The 16,977-nt window shown below is 47.1% G+C and overlaps 1 protein-coding gene across 1 annotated transcript; it reads left to right on the top strand.

The window, feature by feature from the left end:
- Positions 1-2,246: 2,246 nt before the first annotated feature.
- Positions 2,247-4,204, top strand: LOC119854904 (growth-regulated alpha protein-like). Its single transcript, XM_038400123.2, has 3 exons — positions 2,247-2,601; positions 2,694-2,777; positions 4,062-4,204. The coding sequence occupies exons 1-3, from the start codon at positions 2,273-2,275 to the stop codon at positions 4,069-4,071; spliced, it is 423 nt and encodes a 140-aa protein (XP_038256051.2). The 5' UTR covers positions 2,247-2,272; the 3' UTR covers positions 4,072-4,204.
- The last annotated feature ends 12,773 nt before the right edge of the window (positions 4,205-16,977 follow it).

Genomic DNA, 16,977 nt, shown 5'->3' with positions numbered 1-16,977 from the left:
ATGAGAAGACAATCATCCTCAAAGTTACTCTGGTTAGCCATAAAATACTTTTGGGAAACTTGCAGATCACTACATCTCTGCCACCTTCTGAAATTATAGACTGTGATTCACCTGTACATATATTTTTATCTGCTTTAACCTCTCAATAACTCTCATTCCTTTTTCTTAGCTAATCAGCCTTTAGTTGGCTTACTACAGAACTGGCTACCAGTATTGTGTTTGGTGTGACATCTAGGATGCAACTTGCCCTGGACTAGTGACTGGTCTCTTGGGACTGGGTGTAACCAGAATTCGTGGTGATTTTGGGTGTAAATGACCATTTGTCACATAGTCCAGCTTGCCTGGGTGGCAAGATAGACTGTCTGCAACTCCATTATAAGACTGCTGTGGTACTTTGGGAGTTCACATTTGTTACTGGGTTGGGGAATCTAATTATAGAACATACCACCAGTTTGGGGAGTTTGCCCTGATTGTGACGATCTGCCCTGAGGCAGGCACTCATGATTGTGAGCCACTCCACACAGCCTTAACCGATGAATCCTACCTGAAGAACACAAACATACTGGAAAGCAAAATCTTCCCAATGGCAAAGGTGACTTCCTTCGAGGACGAAGGAAATGTGAGGTTGAGTGGTTCTATGTTATTTAACCTTGACAAGCTAAGTTCGGAACTAAAACGAATACATCGATGTTATGCTGAACTAGCCACAAGGTCTTGCTTCCTTATGTCTCTGGATCAAGTACGAAGGGAAGAGAAGATGAAGACATGCACCCAGGAGTTGTTCTGTGCTCCTGGGGATGATCTAGAACCCGAGCTTTTGGCTACAATGTATCCATTTTCAACACTATTAAGATATTGTGACATGCAGGATAAGAGTGCAACTGTAGTCATCGCATTTTTGCATGACAAAGCTTAGAGTAATGTCCTCCTGAATGTTGTCATTGAGATGAGACGGTATTTGGCCATACCCGTTGACAGCTGCGAAGCAGAGAATTGTTCTCGAAGTTTGCCTCCGTGAAAACCAGTCTTTGGTCAAGTATGGTAGAAAAAGCTTCATGCTCTCGCTGTTCAGTTAGTCCAATGTGATTTCCTTTGTACACTGTTGTTTGAGCAAATAACAACAGAATTAAAGTTTGCAAGGTGCCAGTTTAAACGTGCAGCATTTCAGGACTCTTCATGGTTTTCCTTTGTATGTTTCTCCAGCCAGTATACACTCTGTTCCCTGTGTTCAATTTCCGGTTTAGTCAGTAACAGACATGAGCTTGATTTTCATAAACTAGTTACTCTTTTGCTTTTGTTAATAGCCTGTTCACATGAAAGGGGATCTCCAAAAAACATTAGCCCAGCCGTCTCCAATCTCTCTAATTGGGCCCTGCTTAGGACCACTACATCACGGGAGTTCATCTGTTCTGACCATTTTGCATGTTATTAATCTTTACATGTGATTTAGTGATTGGAGAGCAGGGGTAGAGGGGAATTCAGAGATGGGAACCCATGGCTTCATAAATGGACAGAATGAGCTGGGAGCTCAGAGCTGGTGGCTAGCCATTGCACTGGTTCTGTATTAAAGGATTATTAATCATAATAAATATGCATGAATATTAACTAGCTATGTATTGGCTATCCAGCTAGGAACCTTAGCGTTACCTTTACTTGTAAATCGGAACCTTGGAAATGCTCATTCATGTTATTTCCCCCGGGGGAGCCCCAGACAGTCCTGGGGCGCCGGGTGCCCAGAGAACACGACTCAGTCCTACTCATGGTGACCTGGCTGCTTCTCAGCACGCTGGGCCGGTGGACCCCCCCCCCCCCAGGGCAGCAGGACTCCACCTGGGAAGGACCGCGGCGGGTTAGCCCCAGGGCAGGGTGTAATTTGTCTCTCACACACTCACAGCCTGACTCTGAGACGAACCGCACCTGACCCATCCGCGGCCCAGGTGAGCCCCGGGATGGGGAACGGGAACTCTCCGCCCCCCCGCCCCCGTCCGCGGGTGAGCGAGCCCCGCACCGGGGATGGGGTTCCCAGGAATCCCCCCGCGGGCTCCGGGTGCATAAAAGCGACCGCGGGGCGCTGCGGTGGCTCAGAGCTGAGCCGAGCCCAGCGCCCAGCGCCCAGCGCCCAGCACCAGCCTCCGCCGCCCGCCCGCCCGCCCCATGAGCCGCTCCCGGACCTTCGCCCTCGGCGGCCCCCTGCTGCTGCCGCTGCTGCTGCTGGCGGCCTGCGCCGCGCTCTGCCGGGGTACGGGGCTCGCTGCGCCGGGCTGGCCTTGGGATGCGGGGTGCGGGAGTCTCGCTTCCCACTGGGGCTTGGAAGGACAGATGGGACCCAGGTGTCCGGGAGCCGGCCGGATGCGAGGGGTGCCCGGGGGATGGATGGGACCCAGGGTGTGGGGCGAGGGGTGTCCCCGGGCCGCCCCCCTGCAGAGTATCTGGCCGGCGGCAGGAGCTGAGTCTTTCTCCCCCTCCCCTGACAGGGGCCCCCATGGCCGGCGAGCTGCGGTGCCGGTGCGTGCAGACCGTGTCCGAGGTGATCTTCCCGAAGCGCATCGCCCACGTGGAGCTGATCCCCGAGGGGCCCCACTGCGGGGTGCCAGAAGTCATGTAAGTGTCCGGGCCCTGGGCCCCCTCCCAGCCCGTGCCCCCCTCGCCGCCAGCCCCGCGCTCACCCCGCTCTCCCCTCTGCCTCCCCGCAGCGCCACCACGAAGCAAGGCAAGAAAATCTGTCTGGAGCCCACCGCGCCCTGGGTCAAGCTGATCGTCACCAAGATCCTGAGCAGGTACCTGGCCTGGGGGTGTTCCGGGTGCTCTAATCTGGGCGCTGCCTGTTGTCGCAGGGGCTGTATCGATTCAGTGAGCTGTCCGGGGGCTAAAAGGAAAATGGGACTTGCTTCCAGCAAAAACAAACCCAAATCCCAGGGTTGGCTTCCTCATGGATTTAACAACCCAACCCGGTGCATTAGCTGTGAGCAGAAAATAGGGTCTGGGCTGGCCCAGCGAAGACTGTTCTTTACAGAAATGTTTCCCCTCCACTTAATCGACTGCCATCATTCCAAAAGTGTCCTGTGAATTGATTCAAGCTTATTAAGAGGGGAGCTGGATTCACCCTAGGACAGTTTATGAGATTTCTAGCCTTTACAAATGTTGTGATGAGTTGCCCTGTATCATCACCTGCAACTTGGAATTGGCTACCAGGTTCTCCAAAGCCATGATATAGATACGCAAGATTTTTCTCCACGGCTGTGCTGGCTGAAAAATATTAACTACATTCACCAAACAATAGAAAGAAAAGTAGGGGTCTTACGAATCAGGGCTTTCTATTAATTTTCAGATATCCCCAAATCTGATTCGGGTGACTTCTTATGATTTAAAGAGCCCATTCCAGCAACTTGGTGCTGGACCTAGTTCTGCAAACACTTACACCTCTATCTTAGTTACTAGCTTAATGAATAAAATTACAGGCACATTAGTCTGTGCATTGCAGAACTGGGTCCTAGATTGCTTTCTCTGATGCTACACTAACCTTATGTATTCCTGTTCTGTTCCAACACAAATGAAGGTAGTTTTAATGGTGGGGATTAGCATATCTATATTGGTAGAAATTCATTTCCTAAAATCGACCTTATAAACATAAAAACAAACCAAAAACAAAGAACTTTTTAATATCCAAGCGACTTGTCATCCATTCCCTTTTGGGTCCAGATTCTGCCCTCTTACCTATCCTGAGTAGTATCTCATTGCCCCAGAAGTATCACTGAAGTGAGCTAATACTGGTTCATGTTACCTATTTCCCTTTGTCAGTCTGGCTGACACAACCTTTACCAAATAAGGGACCCTATGACTTCAATGGGAGAAAGCCTAGCTCTGAAACACTCATTGTTCAAAGCAATATATAGCTGAGGGTTATCAGTCATTTTGGAGTTCTTCTTTCAGTTTTCAAAACACTAAGTGCTGACATAACCCCATTCTTATCAAGAACTATTTTCCTTTAAAGCAAGTCTGGGTGTTATCAGCTTGGATGAGTGCATAAGTGCTGATCTCAATTCATTTCATTTTGCTTTCAGAAAAACATGAAAAAAATAATGAAGAAAACCTCTGGATTTGCCTGCCAAGAAAATGGCATTTTGTGAGCCAGGGACTGCAAGAAAATAATTTTATCTGTGAGACACACTGAATTTGTGCTCATCCTATTAAATATTTGTTTGTAGTGCAGCAAGATTTTACTGTATTTATTTAAATATTACAGCATGCTTTGTCAATAAGGTGGCTACATTAACTTCTCACTAAGAGGAAACACAATCAGAAGTAGGATTCATTGTGTGCTAGTAGCACAGTGCTTTTACAACCATTCCTTCTGTGGGCCACTTCAGAAGATGATCTTACGGACATTCCCATCCCAACACTCTGATGATGTCCATGATTTGGTTATCTTTCTGCACACCATCAGGAAGAGCTCTGGACAATGGAAAAGAGTTTCAGAACCACTATATTCATGTATTTCATGAAGGCCATCCACTGTCTCCAGTGTAATACATGACATCCCAGTGTTCAAAAGTAAGAGATGGATTTTCGTTTAGATTTTCATTTTTTATATAGCAGCCAAGGGAAGACAATTTGGAAAGCTACTCCCCAAAACATCTGATCAGTTATGTTCTGCACACACGCCTGACAGTGATAGGAAAAATCTTTCCTAGCTAATATAGCAGAGTTTCTCAAACTGGGGGTCCTGACCCAAAAGGGTGTTGCCAGCCTATTGTAGGGGGGTTGTGAGATCACAACAATGTCACTCCGGGAAAGAGGAGCTGGCGGTGTGGGGGGGGGGAGGGTACAGCAGCCATTGCTCTTGGGCTGCTCAGTTCTGAAGGCAGCGCCGTAAGCAGCAGCAGCACAGAGGTAAGGGTGGCAGGACCATACGGCGGTGCTGCCTTCAGAGCTGGGCACCCGGCCAGCAGCTGCTGCCTCTCTGGCCACCCTGCTCTGAAGGCAGCACCACCACAAGCGGCAGTGCAGGTGTAAGGGTGGCAAGAGCATGAGCATGCACCTGTGGGTATATACAGTAATTTGCTATCCCTTTTTTGGGGAAGTCGTGACAGCCTGAAATATTTTCAAAGAGGGTCCCAGCAAAAAGAGAAGTGTCCTAAGGAGATCTGCCATGGCGAAGGGACCCCTCAACATGGCGGACAAGAACGTCCGGCAGCTGGTGAAGAAGTGGCTGTTCCTTCCCCAGAGAGCCAGCAACGAGCTGGTCTATATCGCCCACAGGCATGGCGGTGCCAATGTCCCCCGCATGGGTGACCTGTGTGACATTGCGGTGATCACCCACGCCTTCCGCCTGCTGACGTGTCCCGACACCATGATAAGGAACATCGCAGCAAACGCCCTCCATGACGCAACAAAGAAGCGGATCGGCAGAGCCCCCTCCAACCAAGACACCGCCAGATTCCTGAGTGGTTCTCTGGATGGCGAAATTGGACAGGACGGTGGCGACATCGCTTCGCTGTGGTCCCGCGCTCGCAATGCCACGCGTCGCCCGGGGAAGTGCATCGGCTGCTGCTGGGAATCGTGCGAGGAGCGCCAGGAGCTGGGAGTCCTGGTGCCACAGATCAGGTCCGACGACAACACCATCGTCACCCCGAGTGCCAGGGGCATGCTGGAGAGGACCCTGAAGGCAGCCATCCACTCGTTGTACATGGAAACCCTGAAGCATAAACCAGACCAGGGTAAAGTCTTCGAACTTACCAGCAAGTGGGACGTCAGCAACCACTTCCTCGCTGGGGGCAGCTTCACCCGTTTCACCGACTGGCAGTTCATCCACCACGCCCGGCTCAACTGCATCCCGCTCAACGGAGCCGTCCACCACGGGAACTGAGACAAGAGTTGCAGGAAGTGTGGCTACTCCAGCGAGACCCTGCCCCACGTCCTGTACAGCTGCAAGCCCCACTCCAGATCCTGGCAGCTGCGCCACAACGCCATCCAGAACCGCCTGGTGAAAGCCATTGCACCATGACTGGGGGAGGTCGCCGTGAACTCCACCATCCCCGGGACGGACAGCCAGTTGTGACCTGGCGTGCTAAGTCACCGAAGAGGACCAGAAAAAGATCATCCTCATCGACATCATGGTCTCCTTTGAGAACAGGACCCCAGCCTTCCGCGAATCCCGAGCTCGTAAGCTGGAAAAATATGCCCCCCTGGCCAACACCCTGAGAGCAAAGGGCTACGAGGTGAAGATGGATGCTTTGATTGTCGGAGCCCTGGGCGCTTGGGACCCCTGTAACGAGCATGTGCTGCGGACCTGCGGGATCGGTCGATGGTACGCACGGCTCATGCGGCGCCTCATGGTCTTGGACACCATCCGATGGTCCAGGGACATCTACATCGAACACATCACCGGCCACCAACAGTACCAGAAGGTGTGAGCCGGTACAACATCGTGCATCAACCATGGGAAAGGGACTGAGAGACTTTTTTTTTCATTGGACCATATGAACTGGAACCATAAACTCACTAAACATTAAATCCCACCAAATGAGGGTAGATCCATCCTCATCATCGTATCTGCTCATTATACTCCACACCTGAACATAGCAATTATATGAACAATTGAGATACCCCCATATCTCAATATCTGTGCTTTGACCTGTTAAACTTTTACCCCCAATTGGGGAGATTGCAGATTATGTATTCCTTACATCACCCGCTCCTAAACTGAACTTCGCACCCCTTGATAATCTGTACCTTATTCCCTGATAACCAGAAACTTCTATGCCTAAACTCTGTACCGTTTTCTTTTTACTTCAACATTATCTTCATAAAATTATTAAATGTACTAACACAATTAGCAGCTTGCAAGTTTCATACATAGAGGGAGAGAAACAGTACCAAAAATCAAGAGACCTCTTAGTTTAAATTCCAGGGTATTACAAATTATGGGGAATTGAACTCATTTATGATTTTAATACAGAACTTCTTTAATATGATCCAACAATGTTATTTATAGAAAAGCTATTTTACATCACTTCAAGAAATTCCAACACCAGTTAGAATTTTCCTCTGTTCAATCCTGAGAAGTTGGACATATCGTGCACAAGGCAGGCTAGCTCTCCAAGCGGAGGGATACACAGAATGAGTAAGAACAAAGCATCTCCACGCTAATTCATTTTTCCTGTATTTGTGTCCAAGATTGCATGGTGGTGGAGTCTAGAGGATTTACTGTCACTGATTTGCAATGCTGTGTCCCACACTCATGCTGTCAAAGGTTTCTGTATCACACCTTCATGTAGTTTCTCTAATGTAATATGAGATAAAACAGCAAGACTCCCATTTCCTTCCACATATTTTGATAGAACTCAAATTCCATAACCAAGCAGCAAATGGTTTTTCTACCCACTAAAAAAAAGACCATGCAGTATGTACTGTGTCCATAGGTCTAACGCTTCCTGCTGAAAATACCCCCTATAGAATTCAGTAAAGAGGTAGCCAGATGGAGGGATGCTACCCTCTTAAAATAATGTCTAGACTAAAAAAAATGGCATTTTAACACCTAGAGTTTGCAGAGGCCCTGAAAACTATTTTTATATATAAACAGGTGTCTTTTCTAGGCCTTCTTTTCCTAAACTGAGTCCCATCATAGTAAAGAATCTTTCTGGTCCTCACCCTGGTGCAAGAATTCATCTTTCTCTTCTGGCCCCCCGCCCCTAGACCACAGTGATCATTGAGTGAGTGGTGTAAATTCCCCATTTGGGAGGAAAGGAGTAGAAATTAGTGTCTGTTTGAAGCTGCTAATGTTAGAAATAGATACAAGAAAAATTACAGTGGACAGAGTGCAGATGGGTTGGCTTGTCACATCACCTCTTACTAGTCAAAACTGACATTCAGACGAGGAAGGACTTTAGGATTTGGCCCAAAATGACTGATCGGATCCCTTTTATGTGAGGACATAGTCATTAGGACTGTGATGCTGGTAAGCCAAGGGCCAGCTCCAGCCAGGGCCAAGTCAGCTGAGAACTGACAAACGCAGCTGGAAGCCAGGCCCATAAGTTAAATGTATAAGAATTGTATAAATGTATTGTTAAATGTACCAGAATGTATTTGGGGTTTAAACTTCATGAAAACTAATGGGATGCTACTTGCATTATTTTCACTTATGTGTATCCTGTTATAATGGAATAGCAAACATTTACACTGTATATATCCCCTTTCAAACTAAAAACCCCATCACATGAGAAAAAACCCGTGTATAATGCAAATGAAGCACTTTAATAGGAAAGTGCTAATTCTTGCGCATTTCAAAGCAAGTGGTCATTGTGCCTGATCAGAGATCAAAGATGCTAAAGGCACTCCTCTCTCTCCGCCATCAGAGAAAGAGCCCACGTGGATAGCCAAACTGTCGATTTGTTTTTCTGTGAGAAGAAGCTATAAGTATGGACACAAGGAAAAGTTCTTCATCTCTGGACTGTTTGTATTCTAATAGGGCAGAATAACTGAAGGAGAAGAGGGAGATCCCCAGAGTTCCTGTGGGTAACCCTAAAAGACTTCTGAGAAAATGGCAGATCACTACATCTCTGCTACCATTTGAAATTATAGACTATGACTAACCTGTACATATATTTGTACCTGCTTTAACCTCTCAATAATTCTCCTTCCTTTTTCTTAGCTAACTAAAGGTTGATTAGCTTACTACAGAATTAGCTACCTGCATTGTCATTGGTGTGAGACTAGGATGCAAATTGACCTGGATGAGTGACTGGTCTCTTGGGATTGGGTGTTATCTGAAATATGTTGTGATTTTGGGTGTTAGTGACCGTTTATCACAGAGCACGACTTGCCTGGGTAGCAGAGAGACACTTCAATAAGGGGACTGTCTGTGACTCCATTATAAGACTGCTGTGGTACTTTGGAAGTTCACATTTGTTAGTGGGTTGGGGCAATCTAATTATAGAACATACCACCAGTTAAGGGTATCTGCCCTGCTTTTGACAGTCTGCCCTGAGGCAGGCATTCATGGTTATGAGTCACTCCAGACAGCATGACAAGGACTTCAGATGGTACAATTTAAACAAACAAACAGAACTGGAATTTACATAATGCCATTTCTGAATCTCTTCTTCTTCCTGACCTTGAATTCTTGTCCTATTTAGATTATCTGATTTCCAACTGTAAACTCTGTAAGGCAAGGCCCTTATATTGCACACATTTTGTATTGTCTCTTGTATTTTAAAGCACTAGATTATAACAGCAATGCTTACAAAATATGGAAGAAATCTATTCACCTTCTAAGAAGAATTCACCATAATCAGATAACGTGGTCCCTTTTAAAAATTGCACCAGAGCATAAATATAATGAAAGATTGTTGCAGGCATGTTTTGGTGATTAAATGGACTTTTGGATTCTGGAATTTCCATTGTATGATCCTTGTAGGTTTATTCAGTTTTTTAAAAAATAAATAAATAAATAAATAAATAAATGTTTCCTAACATTTACCTGGCCTTTATTTCCATTCATTGTCGTATATTACATATCTTGGTCTTAAATGATGCATGCAATTAAATCCTGTGAATCTGAGCAAAGGCTCAGCTACGCTGTCTAAATTTGCACTGTTATGGAGTTATGGGCCGGAGCGTTTAGGCTGAATTTCTAATCAGCTCATTGGGAACTGTGCACTCAGTGGTGGCGTGGTTGGGCCCTATATTGCTTAAGTTCCATTTCAAGTGAAACAAAAGGACATGGGAAGTTGATATTTAACAACAGCTAAATTATTAGGAATATCCACCCCCCTCTGGAAGATAAATTTGGTTATAAGCATCAAAAAGAAATAACCCCCGTCTCTGAAATAAATATTAAAATTATAGTTTGTAACCACGCCATCTCAAAACATGTTCCCAGATGTAAATTATGAGTTAGCATGACAATTTATCTTATATGGAATGGGGAAAAAAGAGAATTCTTGCATAAGTCAAAATAATTTCCAGGTCAGATCCTGATTAGATGGGCCTTTTCTTTAGAGAAGTAGGGGAAAGCACATTACAAGGTAGCGCCTCACTGTTCTTAAACCGAATGGATCACCTAAATTGGAAAGGCACAGAGGAAGCCTGGGTCTGGTTCTATTCAGTGGAGAGAGGGAGCTAAAGGCCTGGGGAAACCTTAAATTCCCTTGGATTCAGGCTGAGTGAAACTACAGGTGGTCTAAGGGTATGTCTACACTACAAAATTAGGTTGAATTTATAGAAGTTGGTTTTGTCAAAAGTGTTTTTATACAGTCCAGTGTGTGTGTCCCCACACAAATTTTCTAAGTGCATGTAGTCGGTGGACTGTGTCCACAGTACCGAGGCAACCGTTGACTTCTGGAGCTTTGCACTGTGGGTAGCTATCCCACAATTCCCACAGTCTCCACCGCCCATTTGAATTCTGGGTAGAAATCCCAGTGCCTGATGGGTCTAAAACATTGTCGCGGGTGGTTCTGGGTACATATCGTGAGGCCCCCATTCCCTCCTTCCCTCCCTCCCTCCGTAAAAGCAAGGGCAGAAAATCGTTTTGCGCCTTTTTTCTTGAGTTACCTGTGCAGACGCCATACCACATGCAAGCATGGAGCCTACTCAGCTAACCGTCACTGTACGTCTCCTGGGTGCTGGCAGACGTGATACTGCATTGCTACACAGCAGCAGTTTATTGCCTTTTGGCGGCAGACAGTGCAGTATGACTGGTAGCCGTCATCGATGTAGTCCTGGATGATCTTTTAACCAGGCGCCTCGGCAAACATGGGAGTGACTCAGCCAGGTCATTTCCCTTGTTTCGTCTCATGGCAATTGAGTCCTACTGGCAGTGCACTGTCTTTTAATCTGCAGCCAGCAGAAGATGATGGCCAGCAGTCATACTGCACCGTCTTCTGCCGACCACCCAGGAGGTGACGATGGCTAGCAGTCGTACTGCACAATCTGCTGCCAGCATGATGTATAAAGATAAATGAAGTGGCTCAAAACAAGAAATAGACCAGATTTGTTTTGTATTCATTTTCTCCTCCCTCCCTCCTTTTGGGAAATCAACGGCCTGCTAAACCCAGTTTTGAGTTCTATCCTTGAGGCAGCCATTCAGTTTCTCTCAAAGCCACCCCCTTTGTTGATTTTAATTCCCTGTAAACCAACCCTGTAAGCCATGTCGTCAATCACCCCTCCCTCCGTCAAGGCAACAGCAGACAATCGTTCCGCGCCTTTTTTCTGTGCAGACGCCATACCACGGCAAGCATGGAGACTGCTCAGATCACTTTGGCAGTTAGGAGCGCATTAAACACCACACACATTATCCAGCAGTATATGCAGCACCAGAATCTGGCGAAGTGAAACCGAGCGCATAGGTGACGTCAGCGCGGTTATGAGAGTGATGAGGACATGGACACAGACTTCTCTCAAAGTACATGCCTGGCAATGTGGGCATCATGGTGCTAATGGGGCAGATTCATGTGGTGGAATGCCGATTCTGGGCTTGGGAAACAAGCACAGACTGGTGAGACTGCATAGTATTGCAGGTCTGGGACGATTCCCAGTGGCTGCAAAACTTTTGCATGTGTAAGGGCACTGTCATGGAACTTTGTGACTTGCTTTCCCCTGCCCTGAGGCGAAAGAATACCAAGATGAGAGCAGCCCTCACAGTTGAGAAGCGAGTGGCAATAGCCCTGTGGAAGCTTGCAATGCCAGACAGCTACCGGTCAGTCGGGAATCAATTTGGAGTGAGCAAATCTACTGTGGGGACTGCTGTGATGCAAGTAGTCAACGTAATCAAAGATCTGCTGATATCAAGGGTAGTGACGCTGGCAAATGTGCAGGTCATAGTAGATGGCTTTGCTGCAATGGGATTCCCTAACAGTGGTGGGGCTTATAGACGCAATCCATATCCCTATCTCTGCACCAGAGCACCAAGCCGGCGAGTACATAAACCGCAAGGGGTACTTTTCAATGGTGCTCCAAGTACTGGTGGATCACAAGGGGTGTTTCACCAACATCAACGTGGGATGGCCGGGAAAGGTACATGAAGCTCGCACCTTCAGGAACTCTGGTCGGTTTCAAAAGCTGCAGGAAGGGAATTTCTTCCCAGACCACAAAATAACCGTTGGGGATGTTGAAATGCCTATAGCTATCCTTGGAGACCCAGCCTACCCCTTAATGCCATGGCTCATGAAGCCATACATAGGCAGCCTGGAGAGTTGTCAGGAGCTGTTCAACTACAGGCTGAGCAAGTGCAGAATGGTGGTAGAATGTGCATTTGGAGGTTTAAAAGCGCGCTGGTGCAGTTTACTGACTCGGTTAGACCTCAGCAAAACCAATTTTCCCACGGTTATTACTGCTTGCTGTGCGCTCCACAATATCTGTGAGAGTAAGGGGGAGACATTTATGGTGGGGTGGGAGGTTGAGGCAAATCGCCTGGCCGCTGGTTACACACAGCCAGACACCAGGACTGTTAGAAGAGCACAGGAGGGTGCGGTGCGCATCAGAGAAGCTTTGAAAACCAGTTTCATGACCGGCCAGGCTACAGTGTGAAAGTTCTGTTTGTTTCTCCATGATGAAACCCCCTGCCCCTTGGTTCACTCTACTTCCCTGTAAGCTAACCACCCTCCCCACCTCCCTTCAATCACCGCTTGCGGAGGTAATAAAGTCATTGTTGCTTCACATTCATGCATTTTTTATTAATTCATCACACAAATAGGGGGATAATTACCAGGGTAGCACAGGAGGGGTGTTGGAGGAGGGAAGGACAAGGCCACACAGCACTTTAAAAGTTTAAAACTTATTGAATGCCAGGCTTTTGTTACTTGGGCAATCCTCTGGGGTGGAGTGGCTGGGTAGCCGGAGGCCCCCCACACCACTTCCTTGGGTGTCTGGGTGAGGAGGCTATGGAACTTGGGGAGGAGGGTGGTTGGTTACACAGGGGCTGTAGCGGTGGTCTGTGCTCCTGCTGCCTTTCCTGCAGCTCAGCCATACACTGGAGCATATTAGTTTGATCCTCCAGCAGCCTCAGCATTGAATCCTGCCTCCTCTCATCATGCTGCCGCCACCTTTCAGCTTCAGCCCTCTCTTTAGCCCGCCACCTCTCCTCCCGGTCATTTTGTGCTTTCCTGCACTCTGACATTGTCTGCCTCCACGCATTCGTCTGTGCTCTGTCAGTGTGGGAAGACAGCATGAGCTCAGAGAACATTTCATTGCGAGTGCATTTTTTTCACCTTCTAATCTTCGCTAGCCTCTGGGAAGGAGAAGATCCTGTGATCCTTGAAACACATGCAGCTGGTGGAGAAAAAAAAAGGGACAGTGGTATTTAAAAAGACACATTTTATAGGACAATGGGTACACTCTTTCACGGTAAACCTTGCTGTTAACATTACATACATAGCACATGTGCTTTCGTTACAAGGTCGCATTTTGCCTCCCCCTACCGCATGGCTAACAGCGGGGAACATTTCTGTTCAGCCATAGGCAAATAGCCCAGCAGGAACGGGCACCTCTGAATGTCCCCTTTAGAAAAGCACTGTATTTCAGCCAGGTGACCATGAATGATATCACTCTCCTGAGGATAACACAGAGAGATAAAGAACGGATGTTGTTTGAACACCAGCAAACATATACTGCAATGCTTTGTTTTACAATGATTCCTGAGTACATGCTACTGGCCTGGAGTGGTAAAGTGTCCTACCATGGTGGATGGAATAAGGCTGCACTCCCCAGAAACCTTTTGCAAAGGCTTTGGGAGTACATCCAGGAGAGCCACGAATGTCAGGGCAAATTAATCATTAAACATGTTGGCTTTTAAACCTTGTATAGTATTTTAAAAGGTACACTCACCAGAGGTCCCTTCTCCACCTGGCGGGTCTGGGATGCAGCCTTGGGTGGGTTCGGGGGGTACTGGCTTCAGGTCCAGGGTGAGAAACTGTTCCTGGCTCTTGGGAAAACCGGTTTCTCCGCTTGTTTGCTGTGAGCTATCTACAACCTCATCATCGTCGTCTTCCTCGTCCCTAAAACCTGTTTCTGTGTTGCCTCCATCTCCATTGAAGGAATCAAACAACACGGCTGGGGTAGTGGTGGCTGAACCCCCTAAAATGGCATGCAGCTCATTATAGAAGCGGCATGTTTGGGGCTCTGACCTGGAGCGGCCATTCGCCTCTCTGGTTTTCTAGTAGGCTGGCCTCAGCTCCTTAAGTTTCATGAGGCACTGCTTTGGGTCCCTGTTATGGCCTCTGTCCTTCATGCCCTGGGAGATTTTCACAAATGTTTTGGCATTTCGAAAACTGGAACGTAATTCTGATAGCATGGATTCCTCTCCCCATACAGCAATCAGATCCCGTACCTCCTATTCGGTCTATGCTGGAGCTCTTTTGCGATTTTGGGACTCCCTCATGGTCACCTCTGCTGATGAGCTCTGCACGGTCACCTGCAGCTTGGCACACTGGCCAAACAGGAAATTGAAATTCAAAAGTTCGTGGGCCTTTTCCTGTCTACCTGGTCGGTGTATCTGAGTTGTGAGTGCTGTCCAGAGCAGTCACAATGGAGCACTCTGGTATAGCTCCCGGAGGCCAATACCATCTAATTGCATCCACAGTACCCCAAATTCGACCCAGCAAAATTGATTTCAGCGCTAATCCCCTTGTTGGGGGTGGAGTAAGGAAATCTATTTTAAGAGCCCTTTAAGTCGGAAAAAAGGGCTTCGTCATGTGGACTGGTGCAGGGTAAAATCGATTTAACGCTGCTAAATTCGACCTCAATGCCTAGTGTAGACCAAGGCTAAGTATACTCTCAGTTTCACCAGTGGAGTACATCAAAGGGAATGGAATTCAGAAGTGAGATGAAAATCGGATCCCCACTGTCTCAGAAGGCCCGGAAACTCATCTGCAATTCCAGCTCTCCCACCTACACACCTGCTTCCGTTCTCTCAGACACAAACTCTAGTAATGCTGCGCCCAGTTTAGCAGAGTAATTCTTTTCCTCCCTGAGCCACACAAAATTTTCTCTAAGTGAGTCCAACTCCTCCATATAAGCGAGGTTGTTAACAGAACCAGATCTTTGGCCAGATCCAATATGAATAAAGGAGGGGCAAACTTTGCCTACGTATCTCAGTCCTGCCATGCAACACACCTGCTCTTCAGGCTGACTCCTGAGCAAACCACCAGGTGTGCCAAATTACAGAGCGGTTTCATAAAGTGGGTCAAGCAGCCTCCCGGGGCTTCTGATTTGAGGGGGTTGTTTTTCATTATGTAAAGTTCAATAATTTTAGAACCCAATTAGCAATGCCCATGGGATTGTCTCCTGAATCATTTGTTCATAAACTCAGGGCAGCCAGACAATTGACTGTCCCAACAGGAAAAGTGGCCTATAGACAAGCTAGACCAGCAGTCTGCCTTCATTACATCACTGGTTGGCAATGACACTGTGTTTACTTTTCAGGTATCTGTGACTGTTTTGCTGTACTGTACATAGTGTTTAACACTAATGAATTACAGGAACAGATTATGTAAAAACTTTGGAGCAGCGATTGTCTTCTTGTTCTGGGTTTGTACACTACCTGGCACAATGGGGTGCTGGTCCATGATTGGGGTTCCTAGGCTTCACCTCAATACAAATAATTAATAATCAGACTGTAAGAGCCATCTCCCTCAGAAAGTTCCTGCACTGGAGGAGGAAAGGAGCATACGCTGTATCTCTCTATTCTTGAACACATTGGCCAAGGAAAGTCAATCTGAACAATAGAGGACAGACACTTTGCAGGCAGTTCTGTCCATCAGCAAGAGAGGATGGATGCAACAGGAGAACATGGATACCACTTTAGGGATCAGCCTGTGAAACAAGACTAAGACCTTCAGTGAAAGCAATGGTCTAACCACCGCAAGGGAGAGAACACAATAGAGGGGGCTGCAATAAGCTGTGTGGCTGCAAACAACAGACCCTGCTGGCATCAGCTAAATGACACACAGGTCGTATCCCAGACTGAAGCCAGGAACTTTGACTTCAACACCACAAAGCCTCTGCCTCTGGTAGCTAAAGAAGAACGCTGGTCAGCTGTGGTGTTCATACGATGGATTAGGCCTTCTGGAGTTGCAGTCACGAGCGAGTGACATAGTTACGCACACTTGAGTAGGTCTGACATACAGATGGCATCAATACATATACACACTTAGCCAATGAAATACACATTGCAGAAATTAAAAGGGGCACTTGATAGCCCGTTAGTGCCCAGATCACAAAGACCACCAGCAATATTGACTGTATCGGCAAAAAAAACTAAGGCAGGACTGGACATGGAGACTGTCCTCTCATCCCTAGAGATGCTCTTTTGAGATCAGCAAAAGGAGAAGTGTGTAGAAGCTGACCTGATTACTGGATAAAGAGAGGGCTTTGGTCTACTGGGCTATCCATCCAGTTTTTTCTTATGAACACAGGTTTTTAAATGTTTGAGTAAATTTGGGAATAGACGGTTACCACAAATTGTGGCTTTTTGCTCTGTTTGCAGAGCCTGGGATGGCAGCTCTGTTAATGGTGGATAGACCAGGATGAAAGATTCCAACCCAGGCTGGAGTGCAATGGCTGAGGAGAACTCTGAATAAAGGACTAGAAGAGATGCCCATCCACTGTGCTGCTGGTGTTGCCATTCAGCACCACACCTGAAAAAAAATAGAGGACTTCAGGCCTACTCTGGTGTCAACTGAAGTCAGTGCTGGGTGCTCACTCAGCAATTTTGAAAACCAAGTTACTTAACACAGGCAACTCAGCATGTATTTAGGATCATAATTTTAGGCACTGTTAAAAAAATCCATGGCCTGTATTTTAAAGAGCTATGGGCCACCTTTTCAACCGAGTTCATTACACAACAGCTCCTGTTTGGAAAATCTGGGCCCTCCCATTGTGATGAAAGTGCCCATTATCCAGTAGCTCCAGTGGAAACGCGGAGGGCAGAACTCTTTTGGAAATCTGACCATCTAGGTGTCTAAATGGGAACTGAGCGGTTTT

This window comes from Dermochelys coriacea, chromosome 4, assembly GCF_009764565.3.
Source record: "Dermochelys coriacea isolate rDerCor1 chromosome 4, rDerCor1.pri.v4, whole genome shotgun sequence".
Taxonomy (NCBI): domain Eukaryota; kingdom Metazoa; phylum Chordata; order Testudines; family Dermochelyidae; genus Dermochelys; species Dermochelys coriacea.
The sequence above is the reverse complement of the archived record's forward strand: the minus strand, read 5'-3'. Positions and strand labels throughout refer to the sequence as shown.